This window comes from Lissotriton helveticus, chromosome 2_1 (genome assembly GCF_964261635.1).
Source record: "Lissotriton helveticus chromosome 2_1, aLisHel1.1, whole genome shotgun sequence".
NCBI lineage: Eukaryota > Metazoa > Chordata > Amphibia > Caudata > Salamandridae > Lissotriton > Lissotriton helveticus.
Window position 1 is genome coordinate 2,029,867,295 of NC_136059.1, and position 13,899 is coordinate 2,029,881,193.

General features: G+C 47.0%; 1 protein-coding gene across 4 annotated transcripts in view; it reads left to right on the top strand.

Annotated features, from left to right (window-relative positions):
* Positions 1–13,899, top strand: part of FNIP2 (folliculin interacting protein 2) — a 459,542-nt gene that overhangs the window by 312,753 nt on the left and 132,890 nt on the right. For all 4 annotated transcript variants that reach the window (XM_078676999.1, XM_078677002.1, XM_078677000.1 and 1 more), the window contains 2 exons: positions 2,663–2,734; positions 4,127–4,262. In XM_078676999.1, the coding sequence (XP_078533125.1) occupies positions 2,663–2,734; positions 4,127–4,262 (208 nt within the window). The remainder of the gene's footprint in view (positions 1–2,662; positions 2,735–4,126; positions 4,263–13,899) is intronic.

Below are 13,899 nucleotides of genomic sequence, written 5' to 3' on the forward strand. Positions count from 1 at the left end.
ACTTTCTGACGTCTTTGCTAGCTGGCCTATCACAGCGCGGTCTTTCTCCTGTCGGCCAATCACGTCGCGACACTTCCTGACGTCACTTTTCTCCGCTTCGCAGCAGCACCCCTCCTTTCTCAACTCGTCTCCCGGTCATGCATGCGTCCCATTCATACACCGAAAAATGACTACTTCCGACCAAGCGGTCACTTCCCTCGACTGTACGTCCACAGTCTATATGTAATTGTCAACACAACTGACGAAATGTCTATCGTCTCTCTGATAGGTTGCTTACACACACAGTAACCTCCGACCAGCGTCCGTTACTCACGCACTCACTCTTACGTTCCCCCTATCTCGGTCTTTCGGGTGATCAATGGTACCTCATGACCCCCTTCACACTATTTGACAATTACTCTGGGTGTCCGATACACCCGAACCACTTAAGCTCTCCTTGAACTTAAGATTTCCACCGGTTGCGCGCGCTCACAACCTGTTCCACAGTCACTCTACAGACATTCAACTCCGCCAGACATTACAACATAGATACAATACAAAAACACCGCAATCTAACACGCATGACCCTTTATACTCACTCTCGACCGATACTGCTGCTTTTTCTGTCTCACGTCATCCGGATCTTCTTCAGCGGGCGGTTCTTCCGATCATCGATTTCTAGGGGCCTTGGGGTAAGCTAACCTGGCCTAGGTCACCGTCCTCAAGAAGGCAACCATCCTCTGCTACCAACTGGAAGGGCGAGATTTTGATCGATACCTTATCACTATTGATCTAAACCCCGATCTGGTCGACTGAACCTTTGTTGCCTGTCATTGAAGGAAGAAAGTGCCTCTGTTACCAAGCTAGTTCACCCAATAAAGGACCCCGCTCCAAAAGATCACAAACAACTTCTAGCTTTCAAAAGTTTATTGTAAGGATAGGATAAGCTGCAAATACAGGCATCTCAGAATGAGATTCACGAGATACACAGGTCCAACTACATACATGTGCTCTCTGAAAGCCCTCAGACGAGCAACGGAAATTACTAACACAAGTTCTAAGAATAATAAAGCTATCAGCATTGACGCATATCTCTCCTTCATTTAAGTTGGAGGAAAACACACAGGTTAGGCTGTCCCTACCCTGCTCTAGATGGTATCCCTACTTAACTAAATCCCAACCTAACAAAGGTGTCAGCAGTGAATGACCCCCAAGGGAAGTCACTCACTCTTAGTCTCTTGGTGAAAACCTATAGTTCTCCAGTCATGACCCCTCTCTGCCTACCCATCCGCTCTCTAAAGGGTCCTCAGGTATCTGCTCTAACTCCACCCAGGGGTGCTGTCCCTAATACAAAACAGTCAACAACATTTGAGACGCCCCTCATGAGACGCCCCTCACGTGGTGTAGCTTCTGGCTTTTTCCATGCTGCTTTGTATTGGGCCTCATACGTTGGAGTTGACCTTGCTTCTCAGACTCTTCTCCGGCCCGCTGATACCCCTTAAACATTCCAGAACCCTCCTCCATGTCTGGGCCGTCTCCTGAACAGACCTCTATTCATTTTATTTATAATTGGATTCCCCCTTTTCTCTTGCAGACAGACATCTGCAGCCAAGATCCCAACTCTCATAGACTTCCAAAAAGGTTCGCAACATTTCTTGGCCCAGACATGTACGTGTAAACCAACGTTAAAACAATTCAGGCCTACAGCATTTCTCATAATGATTATAGCATTCAACTTCTTCATTAATTAAAGCATGTTAATACTCTTATTCTATTATTCAGTAAACACATCTATAAATCATGGCCCATTAATGCAATGACCAAAACATTAGTACAATCTATATCGTGAAAGGAAACACCTTCCCCTTCCCTTCTAGCTCTGGCCCTGAGGCCTACCACATTCTGCGTTTAACCACATGCCATCTTACATTTTAGCAGCTACACGACATGGATTCAGGAATAATCGCATCTAATAAAATCATATAGTGTCACACATTTCTGTATTAGTTCCACTTCTACTTAAATCTCTACATTAGCTATACATTCAGAATATAATTGCAGATACTATTAGCACTCATGGCATTTCTCCTCATGATTTGTGCTTACTACAGGTAAGTGTGATGCACTCATACATTTAGGTCAGTTTGCGCTCTCTCAAAAGCTTTGTGCAGCTAAACACTTTACTGTCAAATATAATCCCTCCTTCCACCGTCATCAGTGCATCCCTTCCTTTATATCTTCACTCCGGTCCTTTACGTCCGTCATTTATGTTTAGCCTTAATTTCTTCGTTGTGTCGATCGTGTCTTTTTTTCTTCAACTACTTGCCCCTATCGCTTTTCCTTCTTTGTGTTCATTCTGTTCTTTTCTCCAGCTGTCTCCCTCTCCCCTCCCCTTAACTCGTGTTGATTTTTAGCTGCTTTCTCCTAAATCACGTTGATTAATGATGGCTGCACTGTGTGATCTTAATGAGCGAATTGCATCCACTCACGGCGAACCATGATTGGTTTGAACTTTTCCATGTTTCAGAAGTGAACGTGTTGATAGGTTTGACTATTGCTTGTTTAGAAAGACCCCTGCCTCCCCTCTGCTCCGCGGGGCTGCATTACTTTAAAGCATTGAAAGAAAGAACAGCTGTGCCAGCTTCCCGTGGTGTGCCTAACCGGGTCTTTTTATTCCGTGCAGCGCATAGCAACCCCGTGGACATGCCCAGCCGAGGACAGAATGAAGACCGGGACAGCGGCATCGCGCGCTCAGGTACAGTCTGGCGCTCTCTGGATTATCCCCGCAGGTTGTTTTTAAATTGTCGAGCTCTGCAGCGGAGTACGGAAGGGTCGGGCTCTGTGTGACCCGCAAATGGGGTCATCGTGAAGAGGAAAGGCATGGAGACCTTTAGAACATTCACCCCATAAACATACAGACCTTGCTTTATGGATTAGCAGTGCCCGGTGCTCGTTAAGCATGCATACCACGCAGGACACATACACACACTTGAGTAACAACAGTGTAGTGGACCGCTACTTCTGTGATGATTATTTCATATTTCCCTATACTAACTACCCTCCACCTCCCATTTACTCATCCCAAACCCCCTCCTACTGCTATAAACCCCCCTCCCAAAAAAAGATACTAGACCCCTTCTCTTTTCTAGCCCTGCTTCCTTTTTATCCCTCCACTATTCCTTTTCAATCCCATTTAACAGGCTAACATTCCACCACTCAAATTAATTGCATACTTCCCTATACTAATTACCGCTAATCCTGTTTGGGTTCTGGAGCAGCGTGCTACTAATCTAAAAGATCTTCAACACCTCATCAGGGGTAGCAAGCGCTATAAAAATGCAAACCTTCTCCCTCTTCTATCACTCCACTATCCTTCTCAATCCAAATAACTAACATATTCACAAGACAAATTAGTTTCATATTTCACTATACTAATTCACCACAGATCCTTTAAGGGTTCCGGAGTAGTGTGCTACTTCCTGAAGAAGTGCGACAACTCATCTGGGTAGCAAGCACTATGTAAATGCAAACATTTTCCCTTCACTATCCTTCCCAATCGAATAACTGAATAACATATCCACCACTCACATTACTTTAATTTTTACTAAAGTAATTCACTGCTATTCTTCATGGTTTCCGGAGTAGCGTGCTGGAGACCGAAAAAGCTCGTCGACGCCTCGTCAGGGGTAGTAAGCGCTATATAAATGCAATCATTAGTACAATTTCAGATGGTGAAATGTGATTACTGGTCACTGAAAGAGCGAAGTGATTCACTGTTTCCATTCACAGTTTAATGTGAGGTAAAAGCAGTCCGGTGTAGAGATATGAGAATAAATGGAGAAGAGCAAAAAAAAAAAAAAAGTGAAACATCGCTTAGAATTAATGGCAGAATACAGATGGGGCGAGATAAAAAGCAGAAGTTGAAACTTGGCACAACTTTTAAATAAGTTTATTGAAGCCAAGTATATGCTTTCTGGCACGACCGCCAGGCACTCACCCTCCTAGCTTCGGCCCCAGAAAGATGTATTATTCTATAGTACTCCTTTTGCCATATACTGCTGGATGTAAGCAAACTTCCTTAATGTTTTCATCTTTAAAATGGTGTCCTGTTAGTAAAGCTGTCTTGCAAACACCCTTCTTTCCACAGCCTCCCTGAGCAGCCTACTAATCACCCCTTTGCCTTCGCCAAGTTCCTCTTTCACCAGTAGCTGTGCCAGCAGCTACAAGCGACGCTGGCTGCGGAGCCAGACGACCAGTGTCGAGAATGGCATTATTCCTCGCTGGTGAGTCTTGCCAGGATTGGCATTGGGGAAATACAGACTTTAAGAACCATACTTTACATTTCCAATAGTAATGTTTGGGTTGGTGTGGGTCAAGATACGCAACTGCAGAGGAGAAGAAGCATGTGTGTGTGAGAGGAAGGGGTTTTGGATCTGTGGTGATTTTGCGTCGCCTTCTTGGAAATTGTTTAGTCTTTTTAGATGTACACCTTATTTCCATATACCCGCTCTGTATTTGTTATTCATTTTAAATGCCATTAATATTCATAGAAGGGTGAACTGTCAGAATGCCTCACACACACCACTTCATACGTTGGTGTGATGAGAGGAGGGCAAGGCTTCATCACTAGGATGTTATATGTTCGTTTGAGCTTTGCGTGTTTCAGTTTTGTAAGTCAATAATGCACAACTATCCGGGTTACAGTAATTTAGCAGTCGCTACATAACTGTACTTTAGGACCTCAAGATTTCAATCCCTAACAAAATGTATCTTGCGAAGAAAGCGCACAGTTTTATGTAACTATTTGACCCTCTCCCTATGTCTATACCAGACCGCTGTTCAGTATCTGCGTGCAGCTCTTGCGCCCAGACCGTGCATGACCAACACAGATTGTACTGCTCCTTTTGCAAGAACATAGAAAGCTCCAGTTGCTTGCTCTCTCAATGAAACAGTTAAGCCTAATAAGGAAGCTTATTCATGGCCGACATATGATCTCACTGTGCGACATCATAGCACGCTTCCAAATTTGCAAGAATGATTTTCAGTGTTGGATGCTACTTAGGTGGAACACTTACAGACTTATATTTAAGTATTCCTACTTTCTCGATCTGTGCAGTGTGGTTTTTAGGGGGTTGATGGGAGATGTATGTCATTGCATCAATATTTGATTACCTGCCATGCATGTTTTGAAAGACCGTGCATGCTAAAATGTTGCAAAGTTGAATGCTGTTGCTTCGTTATCGTCCCAAAAAGAATCAGCAGTGCATTGTAGCAGCAAAAAAACATAGCGAAATCTATTATGCCTGTTGCACGAGTAAACTTTTGTCTTTTCTGGGTTAGTCTGCAGTGGGCCACTGACCCAGATAAATATCTTGAACCCCATTTTCTCAGTCATGCACCAATCAAGCATCTGTCTGTCATCCATGTGAGTATGTATGTAACCAGTAAATGAGAGATTTTTTTATTGGAGCTCGAAAATGGTACTGTGCCTTTGAAGGAGCTCTTTGTTGACCCAACTAGGACTAAAGCAACAGAAACAGTAGTGTGGTAACTAAATCAGTTTGCCCTATACAAATGCACAAAAAGAGCCCTAGTTAAAGTCCATATCCATTTACCGCACAACTTCAAGGGTACCCGATATGTCTATGCCACTAAGCAGTGTGTTTCTGAAGGATACCTCTAACTACAGATTCCGCATCTTTAGAATCTCCCCAGTTTTCAAACTGGATATAGGAAGGTTTCCCAGCCGGGATTTAGCGTGCCAGCAAGAAGCGCCGTGTGACTCTGCAATGACTCAGTTGCACCCCGAAATAACAAGAGCGGAGCCGCATGCATGCGGTGCCCCTGCCTGCTAATGTTACTGACTTTCAGTCTTTGCCTTTGAATGCAGATCCGTACCTCTTTCCCCTTTTTTTTTCTCTTTCAATATGGCACCTGTCCCAAGCGCTGTTCTTGGCTACTGGTAAACAGGCAGGTAGCCAGATGCCACAGACTGAAGCCAGACAGTCCTGATTTTTTGACTCTACGTCCTAGTCTTCAGGACAACGTTTCACAAGGAAGGGGGCAGCTGAGGCGAATAAAAGGCAGATAAAGCAGGGGAACAATCAAGGAGCAATCAAGAAGAACACTGCCTAAGAATTACTTTATATAGTGCAGTATATCACTGATATATACAGAACAGTCCTGAACTGGGTATCCTTCACATTATTAGTACAGAGAGCTTGTGAGTTAGAAATATCATATTTATTTGGATTATTTAATCAATATAGTAGGAAGAACATAAAAGACGAAAAATATCCACAGACTATTATAAACACCCTAAGCTGCACACACACAATCTTTCAGATGAACAGGCAAACACTGACTCAAACATACTCGGACATTCCATCAAGTAACAATACATAAAATAGTGCCAGACACGGTCATATGATACAATGCGAAGTTCACATCATATAAAGACATCAGACAATGTTGGATGATATGGAAAATCCAAAAACTGAAAAACTGGCTGTGCCCATTATCCTCTGGATCGTTTTCCTTGCTGGCGTCTCCTTTGGAGTCTCTGTGCACCTTTTACTTTAACAGATTGCCTATCTTTCCATGACTTGGGCCGCCGTCCTGGCATCCTAATCCAGGCGCTCCATATTTCCTTTGCTCGCACACAAATTGTTGTCCTGAAGAAGGTGTTACCCAAATGTGGGTCTGACACCGAAACACGCGTTGGCGCTGAAGGCTCTGTGCCTCCTCTCCTTCCATCGTTCCTTTGGAGAAAAAAACTAAACTATGGACTATATCAGTGCCTTGTAACGATAATCAACCGACCCTGGATTTTCCATATCATCCAATATTGTCTGATGTCTTTATGTGATGGGCACTTCGCATTGTATTATATAACTGTGTCTGGAACTATTTTATGTATTGTTACTTGATGGAATGTCCGAGTATGTTTGAATCAGTGTTTGCTTGTTTGTCTGAAAGATTGTGTGTGTGCAGCTTAGGATGTTTATAATAGTCTGTGCATATTTGTCGCCTTTTATGTTTTAGGTCTCGGCTAGAAGCGAGCGAAGCTCGCTCTCGCCAGAGACCTTATTGTTAACGGCTCAGCTTCCCAGGAGGACAGCACTGGCCGCGCGCATGGCGATTTGAAAGTGCCACGCGCACGCGAACGCGCGCTGTGGCCAGGCGCTGTCTCCTGGGAAGCTGGTGGGTTTTTTTTGCGGACTCGTTGCCCAAATAAGGAGTTCGGTGCCGTCTGCTCTTTCTGGTGCCAGTCGGATTTCTCTGGGATTGCATCATGTGCTCGGCGCACGGGTCTGTGTCATGCGACAGGACATTGTACCACCGAGGTAGAATCCATTGGAGTCTCGGCAGCGCGCGGTTTCACCGAGGGAGCTCGGGTTACATCAGAAAGTATGCGGTCAGAGCCTGAAACTCTGCAGTTCGGCGGATTACAAGGTGACCGCCAAGGAAAGGCTGCAGGTGCTTCAGCGAGGGCAAAGCAGCTCGGCAATCACTGGCTGCGCAAGGAATCTCGGGCTCGTGCGGATGACTAATTGTTAAATATAAACGGTTACTTGCAGCGTCATTAATGCTAGAGTGAGAGAGAGTGGGGTGAAACCGGGCGCGCGGCTCGGTGCTGCTAAGCCCGCCGCCTTTGTATACATGCTCTGGGACAGCCCGACTTGATTTAGAGGCGCAGCGAGGAGGCCCGCAGCCAGGGCGCTTAACTGTAATCTGTTTAACTGAGGTAATGAAATAACACGCGTTAATATCCAAACCGTCTCAAATGCCTGCGCAGTGATGGAGTATGGCTCCACTAACTGTTTATTTATAAGCAGAAAAAAGTTCCCTTAGCCAAGTAGTGTGAGAGCCAGCCGACCAAAAGAGTAACATATCTTGGCAGACAAATGCTTTCGGTGTGCCTACGTAGTTCTTACCAGATAAACCTCAAAGTGCCCGTCAAGCTGCTCTTTTTCATTTCTCCAGAGACCACACTCAAGGTCATCATTCTGGTGGGGGCGCTAAACCTCACAATGAACCTAAGGAACCAGGATGCAACTTGTGCACACCATGGTTGCCTGCACCATTTCGCCAGGGAAAGCTTGGTAGAAATGATGCAGGCAAATAACGCCAAAGCGGTGTATTCAGGGCTTTAAGTGGGATGAAAAAACTGGGGGGTCTCTCAAAGGGGCGTGGTCAGTGTAATTAGGGGCGTGGCTTTAAAACACACGCTAAAAATCTTGTATTTTGCTGTTTCTGTTATTGCATCCAGATATGTGATACAACAAGTAACATCATATCTACAACAAGTAAGGACTATTGGCTTTGTCAATGGTTATTAGTTGCATAAGTTAAATAAGCTGCAACTATGGCTTGTTACATATAATATTGAAAAAGCTTCCAATTATAGCCCTGGTGATCCTACCACAATGTTGCTGCTCTTGCGTTTCAGAAAGAGAAGGGAAATCCAGAAAGAAAATGACTCTTTAAAAGGTTTCCCTTCCCCCACAACGCTCACCTGGCATGACGTCATGCCGTAACTTCTCCACTAGTCAGAAGTGAGCAGTGCACAGCAGTGCACATCCATGTGCATGCTATCTCGAAACGCACCAGTATACCATCTATTGTTGCATTTTTAGTCTCTTTAATGTTCATTTTTCATGTCCTTTTTCAATGATTTTCATGTCCAAAATAAATCTGTTTTAAGATGATGATGATGATTCAGTGACGCAAAAAGGCTGTTAATGCAAGCGAAAAGCGATGCCTTCAGGGAAGCAACGCAGTATGCATACATATGCTTTTTAGGTCTTGCCTGATGCAGTGCATGTGCTGCTGCTTGCTAGGCATCTTGTTTACTTACAGGGGGCATAGATACTGCCTACTGCTTACCATTGGTTGACTCCATTGTTGCTCTAATTGCTCTCATATCCTTGCTTCTCTTTGATCAACGTTTTCCCACTACACTTCCTCTTTGTGTGCCCCTTCCCTGGAACATGGGCGAATAACTTCTTCCTTGCCGGTATATGTCCTTCCTCTAGTTGCTCTTTCGGAGATACTATTTTTTAGGTTGAGCCTGCGCAGCGCATGCTCTGCTCTCCGAGTATGCACTTTAAGCCCCGCCAAGCCCCGCCCACTCTCCACCCATATTTTTAATTGGCTTGTGTCATTGTCCTTCATAAACGCTTGGGTTCTGATTAGTCAATAGGCTTGTTAGTCCCTCCTTTGTACCGCCCTGTCTTCATTTGTAACCTCCCATGAGGACTGGCCCTTTTACATCAGTTGCTACACTGTATGTCTTATTTAGTCTGTAAGCAATATTTTATTTAATGAGTTTCTGTTACTGCAGGCACAAGTGCTTTTTAATGTAGCGAGTAATATGCAAATAACTTCAAAGGGGTTTTAAGTGAACTTAGTTTAAGTGAAAAATGTATGGCGCCAAACGTGCGAATTGGAAGTCTGTTGAAGTTAGAGCGCAGGGACTTCATACAAGAGTCTAGAGCCACTTAGACAGGTGGCAAGTTTGGCCCTTAGGTAGTTACATCAACAGGTCAGTCCTATCAGTCCTCTTAACTGTCCCCATCTCCTCGCTTCCACTCCAGAACACACACCAACATGTTTTTACATTATTCCTTTTGATCATTCAATACACCACTTCAGAAGTACAGGGAATGGGGGCACAGAGGATACTACAGCCTTCCACATTGCTGCAAAAATTCACACATTTTCCTCCAAACTGCAAACATAACCTAACATTTCTATTCGTAAAGCGCACGTTCACCCACAGATATCTTGGCGCTGAATAACATGTTTATTGTTGCCCAAATCAATGGTACTCATTTTATCAACCTCAGAAGGATGAAAGGCTGAGTGGACCCGCCAGGATTTGAAGCTGTGACCATGAGGTCAAACACAGGCCCCTGCATTGGACACATTAGTGCACTGAGCCACCAGACTCTCATACCGCAATTCAGACTGTTCCCAGCCCCTGAAGCTATAAGAATGGCTTGGGTGAGGTGTAGTATTTTTCAATGCACATTGAATTAATAAACAACTGTTTACCACACACACATAAATACACACAACCACACCTAACCACACACACACACACACACGCGCAACCACACGCATAACCACACGCGCAACCACACGCACAACCACACGCGCAACCACACGCGCAACCACACGCGCAACCACACGCGCAACCACACGCGCAACCACACGCGCAACCACACGCGCAACCACACGCGCAACCACACGCACAACCACACGCACAACCACACGCACAACCACACGCACAACCACACGCACAACCACACGCACAACCACACAGTATCAGTGCACAATTTCTACAGGCACACACACCACCAGCCATCAGTGCACACATCAATTGTTAACACATCCACAATTAACTAATGTAGCAATCGCGGTATGGCGCACTTTACTTTTAAACATATTCATCTAAAGCGCAGCATGCCACCATTGCCACAGAAATAAATAAACATTTTTTGGGCCTACAATTTATAGACTTTTGTTGCAGTTGGTGTTGCAATATTTAGCAATGCCAATAGCTCAAACTTATTTAACCCGAGACCTATTGCATTGTAAATGCTTGTTTCCTACTATATTGATTAAATTATCCAAATAAATATGATATTTCTAACTAACAAGCTCTCGGTACTAATAATGTGAAGGGTACCCTGTTCAAGACTGTCTTGTATATATCAGGGACATACTGCACTATATAAAGTAATTATTAGGCAGAGTGTTCTTCTTGATTTATCCTAGTCTACAGGGTCGATTGTACAGGCTTCCACTAGCAAGGTGAAGCCTAATTCAATCCCTAAAATCCAATGGCTAACACCCCACAACCCCCATATTTCCTGACCAAGTATCAGAGGTTTCAAGCATTTGTGAAATAAATATTCTTATCTGACAGCCTAGCCTTAAGGTTGGTCAGTTCTAGTTGCCTATTTGAACATTACGCACATGGCCTCTGGGACTTGGTTATCAAGACCTTGCCAGCGGTTCCTGAGGAGTTTTTGCCTCCCTGACTCAAACCATTGAGCATGGTCATGATGTGGTCAAATATGTAATTTATTTGTCCCTGGACACCACAGATTGTTTGGAACGACAAGTCACATTAGGGTGGTGCTCCTGTCATGCATGGATGAGGTCTACAGGCTTCTCTGTAGATGTCCAGGGTAGCCAATATGGATATGCCTTTCAGCAGATTTCGCTTATTTGGTGAGAAGGCTGACTCTGCTCTGCAAAGTTTCAAGGAGTGCTGGACGACAACACGTTCTTTGTGACTTTCGACCTCTGCTGCCAGTCAGTTTCTCTAACTATTTCGACCCTTTTGGGGGTACTCATGACGTTTGGCAAATAGGTCTCAAGTGCACAAACCTTCCCAGTCCGCTACCCCTGCATCATCAGCATCCAAACCACTGTAGTTTGCCCATAGTGGCACACAACCAGCCTTCGAGAGGCTAGATCAGATTTTTCCTCCAACGGTGGCAAACGATTACATTTGACCGATCGGTCCTTTACATCGTTCAGTGGGGCTATGACTTTCAATTCTTTAGTGACCTTCTGCATCTTCCGACTACATCAGAGTATCTTTCAGAGGAACTCTTTCCATCTCTTTGCAAGAGATGCAAGCCTTACTGTTTAAAGGGGCCATAGTGAAGTGTACTGGATGCGCAAATTGAGACTTTTTTAAAATCCCTTGCATCAGAAAAGGAAAGGATTGGTTGTTTATTACTTGCAACAAAGAATCCGCGGGTCTCTAAAAGACAAAGAAAAGCATATGCAGACCGGTAAGAAATACAATCACACACGACACCACAGCAGAGGGGAACTCTTAATTAAGAATAAGGAATCCAAACAGCCACCTAGATGGCAAACTTCATCATTTGGGATCTCCTCATGGTAGCAACTGAGTGCCACCGTAGAGCCACCACTCCTTGCTGGTATATTAGGAGGGCTCAGGAATGTTTCAAATGAAATCCAAGGTTAAATAACCACAAAGTGGGATGGCGGTCGCAGCCTTGTAGAGCTCCCGCCGGCCCGGACTTAATTTGATCATTTATCCTGACCTCCGAGCCCACTGTCGGTGCCCAGTGATTGCTTTCGATTTAAGGGAGCCTCCGGTCTACTTTGGTGTGTTGATCCTGTCATTCCTCCCTTCCTGTGATCGGAGGGAGGCGGCGGCGGAGTGCGGCCTGGTGGCCGGCCGGAGACCGGGGACCTCGAGTTTCGTGACGCCGGGTGGCGGCTGCGACCTGGCGGGTGCGGGTGGCATCCGCTACGCCGCTCTTGGCTTATCTCTTTGACCGCGATCACCTGGAGATCGGGCCGGTGCCAACAGCTCTTACCCATCGGCTCACCCTCTGAACGACCAACGAGCGGTGGCGGTGAGGCGTGGTCCCGCGACAGTCTGGAGACCGGGGTTCCTTGTGCCCCGAGGCGGCCGGGGATAGACTAGTGGCCGGTGGGGCAGCTGATCCGCCTCTCCTGGCTCGGCCCGCTGGATACGGCTGCCCACAGACGGCGGACCCGCAGATTCTTCCAATTATACCCTGGACGGCTGCCTGTGGGGACGAGTGTGGGTGCGGCCTGTCCTACCGGGGTGACGCCGGGACCTCGATTTCCGCGACATCCGATCGCGGCAGCCGGCCCGCATCCGTCCCTCCCTGGGGCCTCATCTGGGCCGTCCCGTTCAGGATTGGTGGCAGTGCCCGAAGGTTCGGGGGTGGTGCCCGCCTTGCCCAACGCTTGCCATGACCAGGGACAAGGGAGGTGGCCCGCCTAAACATGGCCCCATCGATAAATTCACCGGGCCGAGTGGTGGCGCCGGGGCGGCCGGTGGTAGCGGCGGCCCCGGGCCGGACAATGCAGCTATCCTGGCGGCCATCACCCAGTCCCGAGACGTGCTCGATGCCAAGATTGGAGCGGTTGGGGCGGATGTCGCGCTCCTGCGCCAGGACCTTCGCAGCGCGGTGGAGCGGATCGCTGGGGCCGAGACCCGTATCACGGAGACAGAGGCGGACATTAGTGGCCTGAAGAAGCGACTAGCGGAGGTGGAGAGCGTCCAAAAGACACTGGCGGCCCGCGTGGAAGATGCAGAAGGGCGCGCGCGGCGCAACAACCTCCGCTTCATTGGTTTTCCAGAGCGGTGCGAGAAGGACAACATGGAGCGGTTCCTGACCGGGTGGCTGGAGAGCTGGCTCCCCGAAGGGGCACTGTCTACGTGCTTCGTCATTGAGAGGGCCCACAGGGCTCTGACCCAGCGGCCACCGGAGGGTGAGCGCCCACGGCCAGTTATCGCTCGCCTACTGAACTACCATGACCGGGATGTTATCCTGCGGGAGGCGAGGAACAAGGGCTCCCTCGCCTTCGAGAATCATACCATCATGATTTTCCCGGATTACACGAAAATGGTGCAGCAGCAAAGGCAATCCTTCATGGACGCTAAGGCTAAGCTTCGGGGCCTCAAGCTCCAATACTCGCTCCTGTATCCGGCTCGCCTGCGAGTAATATATCAGTCTCGGACCCATTTCTTCGAGTCGCCGGAGGAGGTGTTCCGCTGGACCGATGAGGCGGTGCGACTCCGGCCCCATGCCCAGCCGGGGCTAGACCCGGGCAGGTCTCAGGGATCGTCGCCGGAGCGGACGGATCGCCCGCCCAGGAGGGGCCGCCATCGGAGGTCTCGTTCCAAGAAAAGATCGGCTTCCGCCTGTGCATCGCAATCGGGTGGTGCCAGGGACTCGGAACACTCCGATGCGGGCAGCTGAACACTGCTGGGCCTACACGCACTTTGTATGCTGCATACTGAATTGCTCTGCTTAGGCTGGTGAGACTGTTTCATTTTGTCCTTGATGTGCCAGTCGGCTCCCATGTGAAGACTTTGGTTATTGTCAT